This window comes from Chinchilla lanigera, unplaced genomic scaffold (genome assembly GCF_000276665.1).
Source record: "Chinchilla lanigera isolate Chin_1 unplaced genomic scaffold, ChiLan1.0 scaffold00015, whole genome shotgun sequence".
Classification (NCBI taxonomy): domain Eukaryota; kingdom Metazoa; phylum Chordata; class Mammalia; order Rodentia; family Chinchillidae; genus Chinchilla; species Chinchilla lanigera.
Genome location: NW_004955416.1, coordinates 7,251,468 through 7,276,086, shown reverse-complemented (window position 1 = coordinate 7,276,086; position 24,619 = coordinate 7,251,468). Strand labels below are relative to the sequence as shown.

The window sequence follows — 24,619 nt, the reverse complement described above, 5'->3', positions numbered from 1 at the left end:
CAGAGGGAGGAGCACTCCATTACCATATTGGTCTGGTAATGAGATGGCACGGACCCAAACTGGGCTCCAGCCCTGGTAAAGGTGTTCGGCACCAGGGGCTGGCTTTAAACATTTATAGAGCTCCCACTAAGTGCCAGGCCCTACCCAAATCCTTCATACGTAGTAGTGAACCCAGTGACTCCTTCAGATGAGTCAGGATGGAGAAAATGGCGGCTGTAGCAGAAGGCCTAGTGCACGCCTTGTCTTGATTCTGGTCCAGGCCCGAGTTTTCAAAGGTGCTGCCCAGCCCCGGGAACCATCCTGGGAAAGGAAATCTCACACTCAGGATGGAGTCCTGATGACAGAGGAAGGACCCAGGGGTTTTTTTTAGTTTTCTCAGCACTCTCAAGCCCCTTGATCTTCTGTGCCACAGCTGTTGCTTGGTGTCCTCCGCACAGACAAGGGGCCCCTGCAATGAGCACCCCAGCTCCCTGGCCCCTCTCTTCTGCTGTCTCTTGCTTTCATTGGCCGCCATGCTCCTCGAATGGAGGGCCTGTGGTGGCTCTCCCAGGGACTGGCCCTTCGGAGTTCTTCTGACATTAGCAAGTGCCCAAGAAATATTTGGTGAATGAATGAAGGGCTGGAATTAGTATAGTTGGGCAATAACTGGCTTGCTTTTCTGTGATGCATATGTGTACTTATTTTTTCTCTGTTGTTTATATATTTAGAAGGAAGTGGCTCTCCCTGACCCTACAATGATGTGCAAAATTGAAGATGTCAAAGACTCCCTCCTCAGCGAGGCAAAAGGGCTTGGTTGGCCCCATGTCGATCAGGGAGGATGGGAATCACATGAAATCAGGAGCAGGCAAGCTAAAGCAGCCCTTCTTTCCAGGTTTGCCTGTTTTTTTTTTGTTTGTTTGTTTTGTTTTTTCTCCAGTACCGGGAACCTAACTCACGACCTTGCACTTGCCAGGCAGGCGCTTTTGCCGCTGAGCTAAATCCCCAGCCCCTAGGTTTGCCTGTTATGAGCTTCATGGACTGACTGCACTTAAACTGTGGTCACTTCATTTCTTAAAAAGTAACAGTTGGGAATGTAGCTCAGTGATAGAGCGCTTGCCTAGCATGTGCAAGGCCGTGGGTTTGTCCCCCCAGTGCTTCAAAAAAGAAAAAGAAAAAGTAATACATACTGTATACTCAGGAGAAATGAAAACGTACGTCCTCATGAAGAATTGTACTGAATGCTCATAGTAGCTTATGGAATAGCTAATGATGGAATTTTTCAAATGTTCATCACTAAGCGAACAGATAAATACCACATACATGTGATATATGTATTCAATGGATGTTATCCAATAATAGGAAGGAACATACCATGTGACAGAATTGCAGAATAACTACACTGGATGAAATAAGCCAAACACAAAGAATACATTCTGTAGACTTTGTCTATAAAACTCTAGAAAATGTAAACTAATTAATAATGATCTCAGATGGGTATTTGCCTGGGAATAAGGTGGAAAGGGAGGGAGTGGGAGGAGATACTAGAAAGGGACATGGAGACAGCTTGGGGTTGATGGTTGTATCAATGTTCTCAACTGTGAAGATGGTTTTATGGAGTGTACATATGGCAAAACATCAAGCTGCACACTTTGTTCATTTGTTTATTCGTTTTTGTGGTACTAGGATTGAGCCGAGGGCTTTTGGATTGAGCTATATCCTCAGACCTTTTTGTATTTTTTTATTCAGAGACAGGGTTTCACTAAATTGCTAAATTGCCCAGATTAGGTTCAAATTTGTGATCTTCCTGCTTGAGCCTCCCAGAGTGCGGGGATTACAGCTGTGTGTGCCTCCCCGCCCGCCGGGCCTAAACTGCACAGTTTAAATATGCACAGTTTATAGCACATCAATTTGACCTCAATTAGAGCTGTAAAATCAAAAGCAGCATAACTGCAGTTAGAAAACAACTTGAAAAGTGGAGAGGAGCAGAGTGGTTCTTCTTTATCTCGGTGGTGGGAGGGAAAACCTGTGTGTGTCAGGTTCTTCTACAGTATTGCTGGCCATGGTTCAGCTCTTGGAGGTGCTCTAATCTTCCCCTCTTTGGCAGGTTACAAAGAAAAACCAGAGACGTTAGAAACTTCCCTGAGGTCGCCCAGCCAATTGCAGTCAGTTCTGAGCGGAGACTCTCTAGAGAGTCCGGAGAGCCTGGGCCCTCCCTCCTTAGTGTTAGGTCTCTCCCCTTTTAGGAATGCTGTTCTGAAAAACACCAGCCTGCCATGGTAACATCCCGGGCGGGCAGAGGACTTTGGTTTATGACTAGGCGGGGAGCTGTGACTGTGTTCTGCACACAGCAGCTGCCATTCACTGGGGAGTGGGGCGGGAATGGCGGGTGGGCTGCTGAGGAGGGGCAGGTTTATGAGGGTGTGGTGCTCCCGGGGCTCCTGCCCACACAGGGTGTATGGTATTTCCCATGTCCATCAACATCCTGACCCTTCCAGCTCTCTTCTTGCAAGAATCCTTTCCCCCTATGCCTCAACTTCCCCACCCCTAGCCCCAGCCTGGGCAGAGAACTGAGAGGCCTGTGTCCTATGGATGCCCAGGTGGAAGGGCGGGCAATGCTCTGGAGGCAGGATCTGAGCTGCTGGTCTGGGTCAGTGGGAGGTACTAAGGTCTTCGGTGGAGGAGGCAGCTCCTGCCTCGACTGGGTGGAAGAGAAGACAGGGCAGTCTGAGAGGCATGGGGAACCAGGAAGCCTGAAGGAGGCAAGGAGGATAGCAGTGGTGGGCACTGTGGACTCGACCTATAGGAGGGTCTGTCCCGTACATTCAGGGCCTCTTTCTGCTCCCCAGCCCTAAGGTTTTTCATGCCAGCAGAGCTCCAGCCATGTGTGTGTGTCCTCTGCCTTCCAGCCCTATGCCTTACGGAGAGTAAGCTCTCACCGAGTGTTTGGTCTTAGTGCCAGCTGAGAGGCGGCACCTGCCTGCCTGAAAGCCATAGAGTGGAGAACAAAAGGAGCCAGAGGAGCCATTTCTGGGGTGAGGAGCCAGAATGGGGGGCAGACAGGAAGAGGCTGAAGGGGGTCTCCGGGGGCAGGGGAGGCCATTGGTGGGGATCTTTGGGAGGGTGAGGACCAGCAGCGAAGGCCCGAAGACAGGACACTGGCCCACCCTGTGACTCCCCGTGCTTTTCAGCAGAACCAGCAAGGCTATTGCTCCTGGGTTTCCCTGCAGGGTGACCAGGAGGCTGGATTCTCGGAGACTTCTTGGTTTGGAGGACAGGTTTCTCACTGCATGAAGGCAGAGGTGCCCACCCTGGGTGAGGCAGGAGAGAGTGCTGCAGGGATGGGCCATTGACTTCTATGACTTAGGTGTAGTGGGCCTTCTATGACTTAGGTGTAGGGCCCCACGCCCAGGAGCCCCTGGGCAGGGCACTGACCCTGATCTCCACCGAGGAGCCAACAGCACCTACCCCGGTTAAGTCACACATTCCAGAACCTTAAGAGTTCACAAGAGATCACAGGAGTTAGGGCCTTGTTCGGGCAGCTGTAAGTCCAGGTGTCCTGCTGTCACAGAAGCATCAATGGCCTATGTGACTTGCTGCTCCATCCTCCCTTCCCGTGCACCTGCCTCCTAGGAGTGTCACCAGCTTTGGCCTCTGCCATCCCTTGAAGCATTTCATGACAGCCCCTGAGAGGTGCCCTCCAGGCCTCAACCTTCCAGAAGACCCTGACCCCGGCATATCCAGGTGTCCTGAGGACAAATATATTCCCAGGCCGGCCTCTCAGTGCTAAAATTGGGATAGATCTGTGCCCACGAGGACAGCTGGCTACTCTACTTCCCTCCCTACCCTCAGGCTGTCTCCTCGCTCCAGTGGAGACAGTGACCGTGCCATCTCAGGCTTGGTGTTTTGGTGTGTACTTTCTCTTGCCTAGAGCCTCCAGGCTGGGGGAAAGTCCCCAGCCATAGCCAGTCTGACCACACTCCCCTCCAGCCTCTCACACACATCCCTCCACCTTCTGGTGGGCTTCCTTCCTTCTCCCACCCCTCAAAACTGCACAGACCTTTTCCTCCTGGACAAGCCTTGGGCGCAGGTAGGGTCTGTCCATCTCTCCTGGCCTTCCAGCTTCAGCCTGTCCTGATGTTTTCCTTCCTCTGGAGGCAGGAGAGCCCTAGGAACGCGCACACCAGGGCTACTGCCCTCTACTTCGTGAGGGCCCCCAGGCCAAAGCCTTGCTTCTGCCTTGGCTCTGTGTCTGTGTGAAGCCATGGTGAGGCTCTGAGGACCCCTGCTCACTCCTCCCTGCCCCCCCCATTCCCTGCCTGGCCAGTAGACCCCTCCAGCATCTGGATGCAGGTTCCTAAGTGCCTCCAGCTGTCCTCCAAGCAACCCAGTGGAATCTTTCTGGCTTTAGCTTCTCAAACCCTTCTGTGGCCTCATCAGCCCCAGCTGCTGAACCTCCCCCCACATTTACTCTAGTTGTCCCCAGTGACTCCCAGTCAGGTCTGGACCCTCTGGATCTGAAGTGCCTTGCAGGTCAAGCCACCATCACTTCCCCACCGCTGCCCGCCCAGCTCTGTCACGCAGCCACAGGAAGCACGCAGCAGGCCCCTGCTCATAGCACTCTGGGACAAGTCCTGATGGGGCAGCACTGAGCCTCTGCCTGGGCAGCTCTGGGCTGTGGTCGAGGTCAGAGTTCTGGAAAGGACTGTGAGTCCCCTTTGCAGCCTTGCATGGAGAACAGAGGCCTAAGCACTGGGACCAAGGGGTTCAGTTCCACACCAGGCTGTCCTGCCTTTGTGGGGCCAGGCTGGGGAGCACATGGTACCCTGACTTGGGTGTGTCCTGGAGGACACAGTGGGATGAGTCCCAGCCAGCCTGCCTCCTCACTGCAGATGCCACCCTGCCCTGGTGTGTGTGTTCTTGGAAGGTGGGGCCCAGACTTTGGCCTGGCAGCCTGACCAGCCCTACCTCATGCATACAAGTCTCCCTACCCAGGGCCAGGCCTGGCCTGGCCAACTTCTGGTCATAGAGATAAGAATGTGGCTGGGCATGGAGGGTGTCACACCCCTCTAATCCCAGCACTCAGGAGGCTGAGGCAGGTTGATGGTCACAAGTTCAAGGCCAGCCTGGGCTACATAGTGAGTTCAAGTGGCCTGAACTACACTGTGAGATCCTGTCTCAAAAAAAAAAAAAAAAAAAAACGAAAAAAGAATGTCCACAGTGGGACATACGGCAGGGGAGGGGTGTAGGGAAGGAGCACTGTGCATAAGCCACTCTTGTTTCTCCCATCTGAGGGTGGCCTGGCCAGCAGTGGGTGAGGCTGGTCATGCAGCCAGCCTGGCCCACCTTCTTCCTCAGCACTCACCTACCTAGAGCTGGCAAGTGACACCAGTGACCTGTACAATCTGACCACTGGGGCATGGGCCTGGGACAGCCCAGCCAAGCCAGAGGCAGGTGCTGCATAGGACTACTTCCAGGAGAGCCGGTGCTGCCTGAGACCTGATCGAGGACAGGGCACAGGGAAGGGGGCAGGCAGGGAGGTCTCCTCGGAGGAGGTGGTGTAGGACCTGGGCTTGTAGGGTTCGCAGGCAGGAAACATGAAGGGAGGCACAGAGAGGATGCCGAGCGGTGCCTCAGGACCTCCTCTACCACCAAAATGTTCCCTCTAACCCAGAAGGCTTTGATGTGCTCCAGCCAACCCCAGCCTTGGGGGCCCCTCAAACGATACTCAGGAGGTGGCTACTGTGAAGTTACCTAAAACAAAAAAACTGTTGAAAGCCTTAATCTGAGCCACACTTTGTTTTGGAGTCAGGGCCTTGCTGTGTAGTCTAGGCTGGCCCCAAACTCCCTGCGTCAGCCTCCTGAGCGCTGGGATTACAGGTGTGTGCCACCATCGGGGACCCTCTGTTCCAGAGCTGTACGTTACCCGTGTTATCTCCAAATGACCCAGCAGGGGATGTGCACCTTTTTCACAGAGGAGGGTCAGAGAGTTGAAGATCATGACCAGTAAGGAGGGAAGGGTCTAGAACCCACCACCCCAACCCTGCCTCACCCTGGGACAAGGCTGAGGAGCAGGGAGAGCTCAGCCATGCTGCAGATGGTGACTAAGTGGCCACCTGTGCTACTTCACTCTTCCTCCCTCCCCCTTGCTGCTGAGAGGAAAGCCTGTTGGAAGTCACGTTGTCCTCAGGGTTGGCTCCAGGTCTCTTCTAAACACCACTGATGAGGTCCAGACACCTTCCGCCCCCGCGGGGGAGGGGGTGGCTGTTGCCTGAGCTGGCAGGTGGCCCGGGAAGGGAAGAGCCAGCCCAGGCCCCTGCCTTGAGCTGCTGGGACAAACGGTCCAGCCTGGGCGGGCGGGGCACAGAGAGAAGTCTACATGGTGGGGGCAGGGAGAGGGGTGTCCTGGCTTCGGGGTCTCATTTGCAACACACAGAGCTGTGCCTCCCAGGAAGAACGTGCCACCCCTCTAGGCCCGTTTCCTCATCAACTAAAGACGTTTTCTCCGGTCTGATGGAGTTGGACGGTGTGGGTGACCGAGACTTGGGAGGTGCTAGAGAGGAAAAGGGGGAGAAGAAACTCTACCGCACTCAAACCAGGCTCTGTAACACTGCTGCCCTCTAGTGGTGGCATGCTGTAACAGCACTGCGGTCTCGGGAATATCGCCCTTGTCCCCGCCTCCCTCGGCTTCCTGCGGATTTCTCCCCAGGGCAAGGAGAGAGCACTCTTAGAGGCCTTTGCCAAGCACCAGCTCTCTTGGAGCTGGGAGAATTCTGGGATAAAAGGGGCAGAAAGGCAGCACAGGGTGTGCACAGGATTCCCACAGCAGTGGTCTGGAGAGTGTGGATTCCAGATTCCTTCTGCAGGCAGAGCCTCCGCAGCCTACATGGGTCACTGCCCCAGGCCCTGGGGCTCCTAAGCATTTGATCCTGAGGCACTTGATTCCTGCCTCAGAAGCCTCTGCCCAATGGTGAGGCAGACAGGCAAACTGCAGATTCTGCAGAAGGTGGTAGATGTGGGGGCTGCTCAGAGGCACAACATATTGTGTGAGTAACACTTGGAGGCACGTGGCCAGCCACTGTAGGTCCCCTGTGTGACTGTGGGCTTGTCTTGCGCACGTGGGCCTCCAGCCTGATGGGCCAGGAAGCCTTTGCCTCCAGGTCAGGGGCATTTGTCCCTGCAGGTGCTTCTAAAAGAGCTGGGTCTCTTCCTCGCACGATGGCTGTGTCTGCAGATCCTCACTGCTCCCTTGTCCCCACCCTGGCTGGGAATGGGGCTCAGGGGACAGAAACCTCGCCTCTTCCCTGAAGCCTTCTCTCTCCACATCTCTCCTCCCAAGACTTGACCTGGAGGCCTGAGGTCCAAAAAGAACGGCAGACACCAGTCTCCCTCCCACCCTCCCTCCCAGGCCAGGGCTAGGGGCTTCCTGCTCCAGCAGCAGGGGGCACAGGTGATGGGGAGTTTGAGGCTCCTGGAGACTTCCGAGGCTTCTGTGGCTGGGAGTTAGCAGCCTGTGTGGGGCAGGATGCTGAGAGAGTAGAAAAGAAGCGTGTGTGTGTGTGTGTGTGTGTGTGTGTGTGTGTGTGTGTGTAAGAAAGAGAGGGAATGTGTGTGTTTGGCCCAGGGTAAGGAGCCTGGGTGCGTCACTGTCGCTCTGAAAGGAGCTGAGTGTGACTCAGTGGGAACATCCGGCAGGAAAGGAGGAGAGAGCACAGTGGCATTTCCAGCAGGATGGGAACTCTGGCGGTGCAGGGGTGGGGGTGGGGCTGGGTGAAGGCCTGGAGAGAGAAAGAGCTACTCCTGGTGGGGTGGACTGGGGAGCGGGAGAGGATGGGAAGGAAAAAGAGGAGCAGAGGAGCAGAGGAGCAGAGACTGGGCCTCTGGCTAGGTGGGCTGGTTTGGGAAGAAAGAGTGGCAGAGAGACTTTCTGCTCCAGACAGAGGGGATGTGGAAACTGAGGCCTGGTCAGGCAGGGATGTGGGGAATGCCCGGGTCCTGACACTTCAGGGCTTGGAAGGCCAGGCCGCATAACTACTGAAGCAGACCCCAGGCTCCCCCTAATGGAGCGCTCACCACGCTCCCTTGTACAAGCCTTGGGCCTGAGAGGCCCAGGATAGGGCTGGCTGCGCAGGGCAGGGGCACCAGCCTCGGCTGTGTGAGGATGATTTGGGAGAGACTTTCCTGCGAAGGGCTGCATCTTTCCTCTGGGTCAGAGGCCAGAAGGGAAGAGCAAGACCAGGAAGGGCCTGGTATGAGGAGCCCATGGGAGCGAGGCTGTCGGCAGCTCTGAGCTGATGCTAAGGGCCTGGGAGGGCCTTAGCATACCGAGGGCCAGAAGCCAGACAGGGTGCCTCCTAAGAGTGGCTGTGCCGGCAGATGCAGACAGTACTTGTGACTAACATGGTATTTTAGGTATGAGGTTATGTGTGGTGGCTGGAGGTGAGCTTCTTGAACCCTACTGCCTTAAACTAGTGCTGGTAGAGCCAACTGGAGAGGGAGGCCACCTGAAGTGGGGGCCTCAGACCATGGGCCTGATGGGTGGGGCAGAGACAATAGGCAGGCAGCCCCAGGCAGAGGTCCTGCTGGTACATCGGGCCTCAGGCAGGGCCAGGACAGCCAGGCCTCCTGTGTGGGCTTGACCCACCAGGGAGAAATCCCTGGGGACGCTGGGCAGGGCAGAGAGAGGTGCTGAGCAGGACCAGCTGGCTGCCGGTGCCCTGGTCCTCGCCCTCTGTGAGTGGAAGGGTGGGGGTGGCGGCACAGCGTTCCTGGCTGGGAGCCCAGAGGAGTCTTTTGTAATCACAACATGATCTCGTGTGCTGAGCAGCGAAGCCGGCAGGGAGAGGCCAGCAGAGGCCCGGCTCCGGCAGCTCCGGCTTCCCTCCTGCTCTGGCTCCCCCAGGGCTGCTCTGGAATTCTCTCCGGTGCCCGCTGTTGCCATGTACCCAGCTGTGAGTGGCACCTCGCCTTTGGCGGGGGGCTTCTTGGGGCTGGGAGAGGGCTGAGGTCCTGGACAGTTACAGTCTGGGGGCAGCTGGGGACAACTGGGCCTGGGAGGAAGAGGTTTGTGACGAGGCAGGAGGAAGGCTGGGCAGACACTGGCGCGACAGAGACCCTGCACCAGACGGGGAAAGACTTGGAACTTGATGCCGAGACCTGTCTTGCCCCGGGTGGCTCCCCGTGCGACAGAACTGCCTTTCTTGCCTTCTGCCAGCGGCCGCTCGGCCGGGAGGGCTGGGCCCATGGGAGCAGCTCTTTCCTACAGGCCAGACGCAGGCCAGGGAGTGGGGTCCAGGCCTGAGAGCCCAAGACCAACTTGAAACCTCTCCTTTTCCTATGGTTCTGGATTTGGGAGCCAAACAGCTTCCCCCGACCTCCCGAATCCCCTGGCAGCTTCCCAGTCACGGCAGGTTCTGCTGCCAGAGCCATTTATAACTCCCATTCCAGGCTCTGCTCTCAGTGGGGCTCCCTGGAGGGCTGGGGGAGGGGCAGCTGGCGGCTAGAAGCGGTGGCCCTGGGTAGGAGGCCCTGACCCAAAGCCCTGGGAGGCAGAGACGCAGATAGGCCTGTTGGGGTGGGGGTCTGGGGACTTCTATGAGCCATCTCCTGAGGAACTCGCTTCCCTCTTGTGTGACTTTCCTGGGCGTCTGGGGCCAGTTCCTTGAGTGCTAAGAATTAGCCGGCAGAGGAAGTTTGGAAACTGGGAAGGGAGGGGGTGGTCAGGAGTTTGGGGTTCCTGCCCTCTGCAGGGGCCTCACAGAGCCGAGTCCCTGATGAGCAGGCAGGAGGACAAGGATGCAGAGCTGGATCGCAGGATCACCGCCCTGCGCAAGAAGAACCAGGCCTTACTACGCAGGTACCAGGTGAGCGGCTGGGCACAGTGGGGTGTGGGCTGACCAGGGGACTCGCAGACACCTGCCTGCTTGGGACGCATCTCAGCCTGGGGCCAGGTTGGGGGGGCATGGCCCCCTCTCAGAGCCTTGCTGGGAGTCTCAGGCACTTGCCGGGGGCTCCACTGGTGTCTCTGTGTAGGCTGTCAGCGTCTATGTTGTGCGTCTGGCTGGCCGTGGCCTGTGCTGACCCCAGGAACCTCCCACAGGAGATCCAGGAAGACCGTCGGCAGGCGGAGCAGGGGGGCATGGCCGTGACCACGCCAGGGCTCCTCCTACCGGACAGCCTCACCGTCACCATCAGCCAGGTTCCTGGCGTAAGCTTCACCCCGGAGATAGTGCAGGGTGGCAGGGTGGGGGCCCAGCCTATACGGGGGAGGACCTGCCCCTGCCCCCTCTCTCATTCCCTGTTCTAGGGCGCACCCACAAGCTCCGAGCCTTACACCACCCAGACACTATTGTCTCCTCAAAGGGCCACAGCTGAAAGGTCACGGAGTAGAAGTCTCCTTGCACCCTTTCCCAGCCTGGCAGCCATGCCCTGAAGCACAGGCTGCCCCTCACTCCAGACCCCAGGGACTAAAAACTGCAGGAAGTGTCAGGCAGAGAAGACAGGGCTGAAGGCCAGGGGTAGAGTCTGAGAAACAGAGCCCCACTGTCTGGGTGCCCTGGAGTTCCCAGCTCGAGATGACAGGCCACTGTGGCATTTGGGGCCCCAAGTGGCCCTGGGCTCTGGGTTCCCTAATGCCACTGGCATGTGAGTTACCAGTTTCTCTGAGGGCATCCCAGGGAGGGTCTAGGCTGGAACCCAGGTCTGGGGACCCGCCCAGAGGACCCTACACCAGCTCTGCCCAGCATGGCCATGTGGCCTGAGAGAATGGGCTTCTTGTGTGGTAGGAGAAGCGGGTGGTCAGCAGGAACTGGGTAAGGAGCCCTCTTGGACCTGGAGTAGCCAATGAGGTGCCCGAGGATGAGGATGGAGAGGACCACGGGGCTACATTCTGCTTGGGGAAGCGAGTGGAACTGGCCGTGACCATGGAAAACAAAGCCAAGGTGAGCACGGTCGGGGCATCCAGGTCCTGGTGGGCAGCCCCTTCTCCCTGGGCTCTGTCACAGGGCCCATCCTCACCTTCCTCAGGCGAAACGGATCGTGAGTGAGAAGCCCACTAGAGCAAGGAGCCAGGGTGCAGATGGGTCACCTGGAGGAGGCTGGAGCCAGAGCGCTCCCATGCAGATGGCCCTCGGCTCAGATTCTGGTCGGAAGGTACATCGTGCAGAAGGGATGGGGACATGAGTGTGGCAGTCCCCATCTGGGAAAGCAGAGAAGCCAACTGAGATGCGATGCCCATGTTCAGCGTCAGGACAGAGGCAGCCTCTGTGAGAATTCCCACCCTCCTTCCTTTCTTTGCCAGGCTCCACTCTGGGTGGGCTTTGCAGGGAGAGACAGTTTGAGCCAGCGAAGTGATCCGGCCCCCTACTCTTAATCCACCTGGTGGCAGGATGTAGGGGTGTAGGGGACTGGCCTTGTGCCAGCTGTGACCTCTAGGTGGCAGCAGCCCCTAGCCCTTGCTCTCTCACTCAGCCTCTGGGTGGCCATCCCACCCTTGGTTGGCTGGAACACACGCAGCAACCCTGGGTGAGGGTGGTGGTGTCAGCCTTGATTTGCAGATGAGGAAACGCTACGCTGAAGAAGGTAAGTTACTTGCCCCAAACACATCGCTAGCAAGTGGGTAGAAACTGCCATGGCAGCCAGGCATGGTGGCACACGTGTGTAATCCCAGCACTCGGGAGGCTGAGGCAGGAGGATCGTTGCGAGTTCGAGACCAGCCTGGGCTACAAGTGAGTGCAAGGCCAGCATGAACTGCAAAAAGACAAAAAAAAAGACAAAAAGACAAAAAAAGACAAAAGGACAAAAAAGCAAAAAGACAGAAAAAGGACAAAAAGACAAAAAAAAAAAAAAAAGAAAAAAGAAACTGCTAGGGCAAATAGAGACCCTTAGAGATGGAACAGATCTCATTTTTAGATGGGGACAGGGAAAGCACAGAAAGGAAGGGTCAGGAAGGAGAATCTCTGGTATCCAGTCCTCTTCCTGCCTTTGTCCCCATGGCGTTGTCTGTCTTCTTGCAGGGTGCCCGGGAACCCCGCAGTCCGGGCGTGGTCTCAAGCCCAGCCCCCCGGCAGCCAGTTGGGGCGGCCCCGGACACCACGGGCTGGGACTATGCACAGTGGAAGCAGGAGCGCGAGCAGATTGACCTGGCCCGCCTTGCCCGGCACAGAGACGCACAGGGTGACTGGCGCCGCCCGTGGGACCTGGACAAGGCCAAGCCCACGTGGGTGGCAGGGCCGGGCAGGTTGCTTGTGGGACTGGGTAGGGCTGGGTGTGGGTGTTGCTGGGAGCTCGAGGATCTCCCTGGGCCCTCTGGTTAGGCCTGGGCTCAGGGCTCTGTGTGAGCACTGGGTCCCCTCTTTCTTGGGCCCACTGTCTTCCTGCTGCCCTTAGCTCTGGGGCTGAGGGAGGCAGTGTCAGTGTGGGGTCTGTTGTTGCCTCTCTGCACCCTGCCGTCAGCACCTGACTCCCTGCTCTGTCTACACAGGCTACAGGACTGCAGCAAGTCCCGGGACGAGGGTCCAGCTAGGGTGGGCGGCCGAAAGGGTGAGCCCACACCCACTTTGTCCCCTGTGCCTCGGCTTCCTTCACCCCCACCCTCTGTCTCTTGATTTCCAGCATCTTTCCAGAGCTGAAAGGAAGCCTGGGAAAACAACTTCCTTCCCTTCCTTCTTCCCTGCGCCGTCAGACCTCCCTTCCTGTCCTCTGAATCCACAGCTCTTTCCAGGTTCTGGCCCCTGCAGGCCCCAGGAAGCCGTCCCTGGGTCTTTCCAGGAGCTTCTCCCCATCAGGTGAAAGGCCTGTGGCCCTGGCCTGCTACAGGAACAGCCCTGTGGATTTCTGGCCCTCTCATTCTACACGCAAGAAGGCTGGGGCTTGCCCAGGTGGCTGGTCAAGTCAACCAGCCAGGTACTGGCAAACTACCCATAGCGCTCCAGCCCAGACCTCTTTTGGGGAGACAGAAAACCCACAAGTGGATCAGGACGAATAACTTCCTGGTGCTAGAAGAATGGGTGTTTCTGCTCCGGATCCTCTATTACCAAACCTTTCCCCCATTTCCTTTGTCCTCTATTAGGTTTCAGGGGCCAACGGAAGCTACAGCCCCCACTCTTGTCCCCTGATGGAAAAGGTGAGTTGGAGGAGCAGGACGCCACTGGCTGGTGAAAGTGCAAGCTGCTATGCCCTCTTCTCCTTGCTCTGTGGACTGTATCTTGCAGGTCGGGGTGGACAGCCTGGCAGACCTTCTGTGGTGCCAGCCACAGGCAGCAAACCCCGGGGGAAGGACAGGCTGACTGGCAGGGCCCGAAGGTAACTGCTAGCAGGGGACAAAATCAAGGCAGGCATCTAGGCATCCTGATTTCCTGGACGGCCTGGTACAGGTGCCTCCTCCATCCCCAGGGCCCCAAGCTCCTGGCTGGCTGCTGCCTGGTGCAGGTTAATGAGATGCCTGGAGAGGCCAGCAGAGGCAGCAGCCAGGGAGCCTCATGCCGAGGGAGGCCGGATAATTACAGCAGCTCCTTTCCCCTGGGCAGTGAGGTGCTCCTTTCCCAGGCAGCACAGGCAGGGACATGCCTAGAGTCCCTGTGGAACTCAAGGTGCAGCAGGTTTGGCCATAAACAGCAGCTGGGGACCCGGGATGGGTCCAAAGTGGGTGGCATTCAGAGGAAATGGTTGGATTTGGGGAACAAGGTCTGGCTGGCAGGGAAGCATCCTGGAGCCTCATTCTGGCTCTGTTGCTGCTCTGAGACCCTTAGACCTTAGCTTCTCCCTAGAGGCCACGGGCCACCAGCTACGGGGGTGGGGAGTGACGCAAAGTGGGGTGAGGGTAGGCACAGGGCCTTCATGTTCTGTATTCTGCAGGTGGGAAACAAAGGAAGATGAGGAGGAGCTGCAGAGTCATGAGGTGGGTTTCTGGGCAGAGGCTGGGGCGGGCTGGGGATGTGAGGCCTGAACTCACCAGCCAGCTGGGTTCTTCTCTCGTTTCAGGGAAGCCAGAGCACCAGAAAGCCTTCAGGGGCAGAGGAACAGCATGCACAGAAGCAGAGCGACACAGAGTTGGGTGGACTGGAGGGGAGCCTGGCAACCAGCCCAGTCCTGGCCTCCCCAGAGGGGCCGAAAGGGGAGTCAGGAGCCTTGACAGCCAGCTCGGCCCCTGGCTCGCCACACAACACTGAGCTGGCTCCTCTTGACCTCTCTCTAGGGGGAACCAGAAGCCCCAGGCCTGGAGAGAGTACATGTATGCTCAGTCCAGTGCCTGGGGCCCCGGGGAGCCCAGTGTCCCTGCCAGATGGCTCCCAGCAGCAGCCCCTGGAGGGTAATGACCACCCGTCTGGGCTGGAAGTCCAGACTTCCTCTGGCCCAGAGAAAGGAGCAGGGGCCTTAGAGTCCAGAGAGGACAGGGCTGGCAAAGCTGGGACCCAGCAGAGCCTGGCTCCAAGAAGCAGGCCCCCCAGAGGAACTGGTCAAAGAGCAAGAGGCACAGGTGTGAGGAGCAGGACAGGGGGGCCTGGCCCTTAGGGAAGATGCTGAGTGTGGCTCACAGGAGCTGGGAGCTGTGGTAGGGAGGAGGGGGAAGCTCAGTCAGGAGTCTTCTGATGGTGGGTGCCTGGTTGCTGGTGGCTTGTGCCAGCCTGGCTGAGCAGTGTGGCAAACTCCTCAGAGGGCCACCTCCCACCCTCACATGCAGGCTTAGGCTCTGGCCTATTGCTATGCTGAGACCAGATATCCAAGGCTGGCTCCCTGACCTGCGCCCACTGCTCCCAGGTCACAAGCCTTTTCCACCATGGTGACAGAACAAGGCTCATTAGCCCCCAGCACCCTGTTTTCCAGGCTACTCATTGTGTCTAGGGCCTGGCTTCGCTCTCTGGCCGCAGGCTGCTGCCTCCTCCAGTCCAGGCAGGCCCACAGCCAGCATGGCAAGCCCAGGCCCAGGTCCTTTCCATGCTCCTTGCTCTCACGTAGGTGACTCACAGTCCCAGATTCCCAGGATGGCCAAGCCCGGAGGAACTCAGCCATCACTTGCCAGCCTCCTACCTCTCCTAAAGAGACCTCTGAAGCCGGTTGGCAGGGACTGGGCTGGGAGCAGAGTAGGCTGTGAAAAGGAGGCTGTGTGGAAAGGCCTCCTCTCCGAAATAGGGCAGGCTGGGGAGGGGACACCTTCTGAACCTATGGCAGGTGGCAGAGCTCGCCAGCAGACACTCCCCTCCCCCATGCCAGGTCAGACTTCATGTGCACCCAGAACGGAGACCAGGGCCTGGCCCTGCTGCCTAGGGTAATTTCCTGCCCTCTCTTCCTCCTTCTTCCCCTCCTGCTGCACCAAGGCTGTGCCAAAGCAAGGAATCAGACAGAGACAGAGACCCAAGAGACAGACGGACATTGACTCGAGCTAAGTAGGAGATCAGGTCTTATCTTTCCTACTTAGTCTCTCCCCACCCCCCCGCCCTGGCCCATGTCTGGTGAGTTATCCAGACTCTGCACAAGCTGTGGCTTCCTTTCAATTCAACAAACATTTCCTGAGCACCCTCTACCAGTAATCCAGCCGGTGGGCGACGGTGGCTTTGCCAACAAGAGGGAGGGAAGAAACCCAGTCATAGGCAGCTCTAGGCTGAACAGCAGGAACTGTTCTTGGCCGTAGGCGCCTGACAGCGCTGGGGGCAGGACAGTGGAAGGAGCCGGAGGGGAAACAGCCATCTCTGCTTGGTGGAGGCAGCTGCTCCTCTTTTATGTGACCCATGCCCTTTGAACCCTGGCCCTTGCCTGGGACACGTGGCCCCTTCTGCTCCCCTCCTCCCTGGCCCTGCATGGGTCTTCCTGAGAGGCTGGTGGACCTCATAGGTCCTCCAAGGCTCTAGGGAGAGTCCAGATTGTCCCCAGGATGTCAGTACAGTTACCCATGAGGTCAGAGCTGTGGGGTGGCAGCTCAGTCTTCTGCCCTGGCTCTTGGCTCCTCCCCCACCCTCTACTCAGGAAAGGGAGACACCTTCCCGTGCTTTCCTGTGAAGTCAGGCAGGTTCTGGAGAAGGCCTGAAAGTGAGGCCTGCTGCTCCTGCTGGTTCCTGGACTCCACCTTTTGAGCAGTAAGGGTCTAGATGAAAAGGAGAGGAGGGCTGGGAGAGAAGGCAGATCTAACAGGCAGGTTGCTGGCTGTATAGGAGCAGGGAAGGGCTACTCCTGCCTGGTGCAGCAGGCGTCTTGGTTTCAGAGTGGAATGGAAAGCAAGCTTCCTGGGAACATCTTCAGAAAGCAGTGAGGGTGGTGCCAACTCTGTGCAGAGCACCAAGGCGCTGGTCAGGGATGTTAGGAGGTGAAAGGGTGGAAGCGGCAGTGTGGGCTTGGACAGAGTTTGGGAAGGCTTGGAAATATCCCATGCACCTGGGACACATCTGGGCCGGGGTGAAGACTCCTAGCTCAAGCTTCCCTCTCGTCATCTAGTGAGAAGTTTACAGCCTTGGAGCACAGGCCCTGGAGCTCATTACTCCCAAAGGATAAGGCTAGGGGTACAGGTTCAGAGCCCTTGAGTCCAGATGTCTCTGAAAATGATTTCAGTCAAAACTTTGAATTCTGGACTGGGGATGTAGCTCTGTGGTGGAGCACATGCTTAGCGTGAGGGAGGCCCTGGGTTTGAAATCCAGTAGCACATCAAAAACAAAAAAGGAGAGAATTTGAGTTCTAAATTCACAGTTGTATCCCACAGAGCCAAAGCTCCCAGCTGTACAGATATGCCTTCATTAAAGGGTGCAGGTTAAGGCATGTCTGACCGTGGAAAGAGAATGGAGAAATTGGGCACAGCCCTGGCTTGGCTCTCAGAAAGGGACCAAAGCAGGAGGAAAAGTTGGGCAGCAGGGCTTGGAGGATGTGGCCCTTCTCTTCATGGGGTAGCACCCAAAAACTCTTAGGAGAAAGGGTGCCCTGAGGCCAGGAGAAGAGAGAATAGCGCAGGATGGCATCGCTGCAGGAAGATGGTAGTGCAGGGAGATACCTTGAGCTTCTCCTGGGAAAGGAGCGCTCTTCTGCAAAATAAGGGAACTGGAACCAGCTGTGGAGGAGGAAGCATAGTCACCCTCCATAGTGCATGGAGTCGTGACAAGCTGGTCATATCTCTTCCTGGCTTTGACCCTTCTTCTCGGATGCCCTTACCCTTTCCAACCATCAGACAAGACTACTCTTCAAAGGCCTTCATTAAACTTGGCTATCAGGAACCTAGACATAGGGCCAGAAGAGCTGAGCAAGGAGGGGACACAAGAGTAGGAAGGAGCCAGCAGGGAAAGCACATCTGTACTAAGGCCTTGAGACAAGAGGAATGAAAAGGCAGAGGCCTCTCTGTCCCAGACCCATCTCACATAGCAGGAAGAAAACAGTAGACCAGACACAAGAAAGCCATGTGTTTTGATGACAGGCAGCATGGTAGAGTGGAACGAGCACTGGCCTTGGCATCTAACAGACTGAATCTGAACCCTAGGCCCGCCACCTGTCAGCTCAGTGACTCTGGCCAATCTTAACCTGTAAGGCCTCAGTCTCCTTGCAAAGTGACATCTACCTTGAAGAGTTGTTGAGAAAATGAAAGTTTGTGAAATATACCTGGCATGCCGTAGACACTCCAGGCTGCTTACCTGGCACTCGGAAGGCACTCGGTGAAAATCTGTTGAATAAACAAAGTGGCTATTTGGTGTGATCTCTGTCTACTTTGCTTTCTGTCATTTCCTTTACATTCTCTTTTGTCCTCATCTTCACTGGTGGTCAGTGCACTCTCCAGGGAAGGAGAGGTGGCTTGTAAGGTTTATCTAGCCTGCCAGGGGTAGCTTCTCTTACCCCCATCCGTGGGTGTTCCAGTAGAACTGAACACCTCAGCAAGTATTCCGGCTTTTTAAGTGACTGTTCTTTATGCTCACCCACTGGCTCCGTCACTTCCCCTTAATTCTGACACAGAAGCAATCTTACAAATGCTTGCTTTCACATTTTCCTCAGAAACCAAAGCCTTGTGGTGTTTGCTCTGCATCCTAGAGTTAAGTTTTACCACCGGAAGAAGCATCATGACTATATTTTCTTACGGTTAAGAGACAGGTAACTGGGGATCCTAGGAGGCAGGGGATGGCCAGCTAATCTAACAAGGCACCAATTTGGAAGGTCTCACTACCAGTCAGCTCTGACCTGAGGCACAGGAATAATAGGTAAAGATGGCCATAGTCGTCCACCCCCCCCTCCCGCCCCCAGCCAAGGAAATGGCAAAAATCTCCATATGGCTGTTTCTTCTTGGGGGGATGGAATTGAGGAGGAAGGAGTCAAGGAAATAGAAAAAAGTAGACACTATTTCACTATTTCACTTGTTTCTTGTGTCATTTATCAATGTCCACAGACCCCACCAGCATCTCCTTCTGAGCCAGGGTTTATCAGGGCTGATGAGGAAGGGCTGACAGGGTGCCCATGACATCTCTGCAGGGGGAGAGCTCAGGGCTGGAGAAGGCGAAGAGTAGAGCTGGCAGAAGGGCTGCTTTTTGTCAGCAAGCCTGCTGGGCCTACGTCACCACTCACTAAGCATCCACTTGCCGCCGGGGAAGTGAAATAGCACAGACCTGGCACCAGAGAGAACAAATGTGGCACCCACTGCTCCTTTTAAGGACTGGCTGGAGAAGCTGCAGGCCCTAGGGCAGGAGGTGCGGCAACCGTTGGTGCCTTTGCGGGAGAGGGAGGGGGAGCTCTCAGGCCTGCCTCCGGCTTAACAAGCTCTCCAGGGCGAGTTCTCCTGCCGCTGTCAAAAGTAATGGACAACGTAGGCTTTTTCCCTTTTCTTACGGACTCAGGGGACACAGTGCTTCCTCTTCTCCCAGCAGGGCAGCTGGCTTCAAGAAAGCAGAAGGGTCAAAAGCCACTTGATAACCAGCTGTCCAAACAGAAGGACCCTAACCCTACATGACCAGATCAGAGGAGAGCCTGGGCCAGTGGTTCTCCAAACTCAGTGTGCACCCAAACACATCACCTGGAAACCAGCTAGAATGGGAGGGCCCGTTCTGTTGCCGAGCTGTGCATTCAATTGATCTGGGACTGGGCCTATCAGGTTCCCAGGGGAGGCTGACACTGTTGGCTTGGGCGATGGTGTCGTTTACTAACGACCCCTTCACGTTTCTTTCCATGCATTGTTCTTTCCCAAAGGGGCAGACACACCCTTGAAAACACACTGTTTCCTGTGTATACACTGCGCTTTGCTCCCAAGATCTCAAGGCCCCTTCACATCAGTTACCTCCATTTTCTCTCCTGAGGTCAGTTCTATCGGTTGCCAGAAAAGGGAAAGGAGCAGAGCCTTAACTAATGTCACCGCTGAGATCCCATGTGTCCAAGCTTCCAGTTCAGGGGTCCCTTCTGAGGACACACTGTCTCCCCAACAGGTCCTAGTGATGTCATGAGCTGTCCACAGCTCTGGGGCTAGCCGCCGTGATTTGACACTGCCCAGGCTACCAGCAGGGAGCTGAGAGGGGTCAGGTGGCCTCTGTACACAGGCTGGGGAGACCTTAACAGTGACTACAAGCATTGAGAGAGCGGAGAAGTGAATCTTTAAATGGAAATCACTGGTGATGAACACAATTGCTGGTTCTTGGACAAAGTTTGTTTTGGGGCTTTTGGAGCTCACTCGTTACAGTGCAGGCACTAAACAGTTCATGAAGGAGTGGTAGTGGTTTATGGAAAACATTCCTAAGGATATTAGTTAAATTCTCATTACTTCCGGGCGTGGTGGCGCACGCCTGTAATCCCAGCACTCGGGAGGCTGAAGCAGGGGGATTATTGAGAGTTTGAGGCCAGCCTGGGCTACAAAGTGAGCTCAAGACCAGCCTGAACTACATAGCGAGACCCTGTCTCAAAAAGACAAAAACAAAACCAAAAAACCCCTCTCATTACTATTTAACCAAAAAACTATTGTAAAAACATTGCTGAAATTAAGAAGACAGGGCACCTGAAGACTCTCTGAGCATGACTATAAAGGGCAAGGGTTGTTGGTCACTTTCTGGTCCCTTCCTGGTGGCTTAACCAACGTTTCTAGAATTGAATGGGGCCCAGAGTGCCCCTCACTGACAGGTGGCTCATGTGCATGATGGACCACTGGGAGCCAGGCCTGTTTCTGACCCAGGTCGGAGGAGGGCCAGTACAGTCTGTGATGTGGCAAAGAGAAGCTGTTATGTTTATTTAATTAGCTACTGGAGGGAAGAAAAAGCATAACACAGGCTTTCTGGCAGCACAAAACCACAGGCTATGTCAGCAAGTGAAACAGATGTGACCAAAAACTGTCAACAGAACAGCTATTTTTGTAGCTCAACATTAGGGCTGGCACAGAGGAGACAATGAATGGGTCACAGCCTGTGTCACGTCCACTAAACACCACACGGAACGTAGCTGTGGACTTCTGGCAACTGGAAAGCACAGGAAGACCAAACCTGTCTCCTGTTGGAAATAAAGAGGCTGAGGCCAGAGGGGTTAGTGCGGCTACAATTTGCAGGGTCCTTTTGTACCAGATTATGGGTTGTGGTTGCAGGTACACAAGTGGATTATGACAGGGACACAACAACAGCCAGGCCAATTCCATCCAACACCACAATCAACCAGGTGATGAACAAACTGAGCACCTACTGCTCTGTGCCAGGCACTGAGTTAGCACGTGTCAGAAGAAATGGGTAAAGTTACTGCAGTCCCTTCCTCCACCCAGGGAGGCAAAAGGGAAAAAAAGTACAGTTGTGACTGTTTTGTTACTGAATTACAATTCCAGAAATACCTCAATTCTCGGCAGACAGAAAAGGGAGGACAATTCTGACCCTTTTAAATGGCTGTGGCAGTGCTAAAGCCCCCACCGACCTCTCTGTTCTCCTTAAAGAAACATGTTGGAACAAGTAGACCTCTGCACTCAGCATTTCAAAATGGGATATAAATACTCAGCTAAAGAACGCACTATCTATCTTAGATTCCCCAGTGAAAACTGAAAAACAAGGTAGACAGAAAATCTGGGAAACTGGTCTCATGCCATGTAGCAATCTACAGCTATTAGGAAGAGAAGTATTTCAGAGAAACTCTTCTTTGCATCTGAGCATCCACGGTCAGAAAAGATACCCCCAAAACTCAGTTTAAATGGCTCCCTAACCCCATTACTTTCTAAAACTTCACTCTGACTAAAGGATTCTCTTCCTTGGAATTGAGGCTGCTAGGGAATGTTTACAGTGCCTTCTAATATAAGCAAACACCTAGAAATAGTCTGGTAGTCTGGGTACAAAGGAGAGGAAAAAAATACCTTCTGGGAGAACTCTCTCTCCTAGCTGACAGGTCATTTTGCTGCTTATTTCTAATGCTTGCAAAGAAAGCTGTTCTGACCACCGCTCCCAGACAACACGGCCATTCTCATCGACCAGCAGGCTCCTGCTGGACCTACTGCTGTCTGTGCCCAGCTCATGAAGCTGTGCTCAGCAGCAGAAGCCACATGTCACCGTCTGCAGAAAGGAGGGGGTGACTCAGAGAGCCTGGAAACTCTTTCACTCCCCTCTGCTCTGCCTTACCAAGCCCTTTCACAGAAAGCCATTGTGTAGGCTGAAGAGGGAAATAAAGGAAGGGCGGGCTTTTTCCATGACTCCCTGCAGACTACAAGGTAATGTGAAAGCACAGTGGCTAACCCCCCAACAGCTCCGGTGAAGTGCAGGCCTCAGGGGGCCCCACCAACACTGGTTTCTCACTCAGGTTTGTACTGGGCAGCATTGTCGAATAATGAGCTGAGCTTAATTGCTTACCATGTATTTTGCAGCATAACTAAACCCTTATATTTATGCTCTTCACCCACACCTTTTTTGTTTGCTTTAAGGGGAGAAAAATTACCGTCGAAGCAACCAACCGACACCGCTCATCTATTTAGTTCTGGCAGACAAAGCTTTGACCAAGCAGTGGGCTAGCACTTCCCGATTTATCTAGGAGCAAACGGTTTAAAAGTGAGAAGAGCGATGCCATCGGGCAGCTTATCCTCATCTCAGCGCTCGGCTTACTGACAGTTTAACATTCACGCACACTGGTCTTTTAGCTTTCAGCCTTCAGCCAGGCATCTGCTCAGAGTCTGGTAAAGCAACTTTTCTTCAGCCTTTTCAAGGTTGGCAAAAGGTGGCTGAGTAGATCTCACTTCTCCCAAGCCCATGACTGCTTCCTGACTAAGATGGATTCTGCCACCCTTTGCTATAATCAATTCAGCTGAGCCACTGGGCACTGAGAAGAGAAAGGCAATTGCTTCTTCCTCCTAGACCTATTCATTACCAAGTATCCACCAGGTCTCAGAGCACCTCTGCTCCTTCCCCACAAAGCCAATAAGAGAAATGATCAACACAGGCTTAGGCAGAGTTCTTAGAATGTATTTTTGTTCACCTGAAAAATAAAACTTTTAAAAAATATACAGGACTTTTTGAATACAGGTATATCTTGAATGGCTGAATTATAAATAACGTCTCTGGTCATGTTCACAGCTAGGGCTGGAGCAAATGTCCCAATTCCAGTGAAGGCTTTAGAGTCAGGAGGCCAGCTGGACCGACTAGTGGGCTCCCTGGGATCTTTGATCCATCCCAAATTGGATTTAAACAGTCCAGACAGCTGGGATCACGAAGGGGGGTGGGGGCACAGGCCTGGACTCCCAGATGTTCTCCTGCAAGTCCAAAAGGATTCTTGGAATAAGAGATCAGTTTACAAATTATTAAAATATAGGACTAAAAATTCACACAATAAATATAAATTACAGGCTATTATTGAAGTTATAAAGTAGCGTTTTGTTTCTTCTCTCAGTCTCTCACCAAAAATTTAAAAAGGCCTCATAGGCTTCCTGATGACTGAAGTCCTAGTCTAAGAAATGTCCTCTAAGTCCAGAGACCTCGGGGTGTTACCAGCCTGCTGGTAGGCTGTGACAGCTCAGTTGCTATTTTCTTGGCCACAACAGGACATGGCTTAAAGCAAGGCTGTTGTCCTGTAAATTTGGACCAGAGCTAATTAGAATGCAGGCCAGAAAACTGGAAAGACAAACTGTTTCAAGACTCAGGTGCATCTTTTCCTTTTATTATTTTTTAAGTGCCTCATTTCCCAAAAAAGGAAACATAAAAGAGTTTGATATCTTGTCACTACCCACACTCAATTGCCTAAAAGCAAGTGGCAGAAGGAAATGCAATCCAAATTGAGTAAGTATAATTCTTGCTGCCCCAAAGCTGTATGTATGTCATTTCCCTTGATGTTTGTCACCTCCTCTGTAAAATTATAGGCTGCATTTAAGTGAAGCTTATCAGGAAAGATAAAGACAAGCCAATTCAACCTTCCCATGGCTGGTCTCTTAATTGGCTATCAGAGCGCAACCCTTAAGCATGGTAGGTAAGCACAATCCTGAGTTTGAAGCCCACCTACTGGACTTTCTGATTCTGTAGTACAACTCAAACCCAGAGGACACAAAGCTTGTTTCACAACAGATTTCATCCCAATAGCAGAGCAGCTGAGTTGCTATAGGTTCAGGAAAGAAGGAAGGCAAAGGTGAACAAGACAAGATCTTGAGGAGCAAGAAATAAATTAAGACAAGATCTGGAACCTGACAAGATCCTGAGGAGAAGGGGGAGGGGGTGGATAAAACACTTGCCACTTTACTTACAAAAGCTTGTTCTTCCTAAAAGAATTCTGCGAGAGGAAGGCCAAATACTAAAGCACAGCAGCACTGCTCTTTCTCTTCCATCGCCCCTGGCCCATATCCAGACACTCAGGGCTACAACAGGAAGCCACTTTGGCTTCCCCATGAGGGGTGGGAAGAGGAGGGATCAGTACATTAACCACCCTCCCTAAACTGCTTCTACTTCTGTCATGTCATGAATGATTATTCTCTGTGTAAGAACGTCATAAACCTGTCTTTCTGAAAAGGTGGGGGACAGGGGAGAGAAGGTGATGAGAAAAAGCCATGTTTGTGCCCTTCCGGCTAGGTGCACTTTGGAGGCCACAAATAGCCCTTGCTGGACCATATCAGTCAGTAGCTACCCAAGGTGTGGGAGGGTACATAGAGTTCTGTGATTATAGCTGCTAGTGCACATGTCAACAACTATATACAGGGATCTATAAATTAAATGCATTTCTGGCCACTGCAACTAGGTTGACGTACCTGAGCTCCACTACTTTTGGTGCCCTCTTCCTTTTGAGAGCTTCAGCTTATTAAAAAAGAGCCCCTACAGCTCCCTCTTCCCCTGAGTCTTGGGGGGGGGGGAAAGTCCCAGTCACCCCTGCATATAGGAAACACCAGAGCTTCAGCACAGAGGGTGCGGTGCCAGGACTCCCCCCTTCCTTCTCAGGGCTCAGGGCCCTGGCGCAGCACGGTCCTGGGAAGACCAAACCCCAGTCCCTGGCGAATCGTGGTCCCTGAAGATCCGGTTGCGGGACACCGGCTCCCGGGTGAGCTGGCGATCGTAGGGGTGTGTGTGTGGGGACGTTCACTCCGGAGGGGTCACTCCCGCCCCGTCCTGCTGCAAAGTCCGGCCTCCGAGCTTGGGGAGGATGGTTCCCCGCCGCCCCGCTGCGGGGCCTCAGTGACTCCGGGGCGCCGCTGCTGCCTCCTCCTCCTCCTCGTCGGGGCCCCGCGGGCGCTCGAGCGGCCCGGCCAGGGGGCTGTCCGCAGGGGGTTCCGGGG

At 54.6% G+C, this 24,619-nt stretch overlaps 2 protein-coding genes across 2 annotated transcripts; one reads left to right on the top strand and one right to left on the bottom strand.

The window, feature by feature from the left end:
• Positions 1 to 7,744: 7,744 nt before the first annotated feature.
• Positions 7,745 to 17,641, top strand: LOC102018827 (chromosome unknown open reading frame, human C15orf52). The gene is given in 14 exon segments (XM_013512619.1): positions 7,745 to 8,833; positions 8,836 to 8,871; positions 8,874 to 8,927; positions 9,726 to 9,839; positions 10,076 to 10,183; positions 10,761 to 10,916; positions 11,002 to 11,127; positions 11,991 to 12,193; positions 12,458 to 12,516; positions 12,688 to 12,879; positions 13,046 to 13,099; positions 13,188 to 13,278; positions 13,831 to 13,873; positions 13,957 to 17,641. Coding segments are annotated over 14 exon segments (1,830 nt in total). The 5' UTR covers positions 7,745 to 8,782; the 3' UTR covers positions 14,500 to 17,641.
• Positions 17,642 to 22,310: 4,669 nt separating this feature from the next.
• On the bottom strand, positions 22,311 to 24,619 carry Inafm2 (InaF-motif containing 2; the record flags this gene model as incomplete). Its single annotated transcript, XM_013512601.1, is given in 2 exon segments — positions 22,311 to 22,618; positions 24,098 to 24,619. A coding segment is annotated over 1 exon segment (104 nt), but the record flags the coding sequence as incomplete, so codon positions are not given.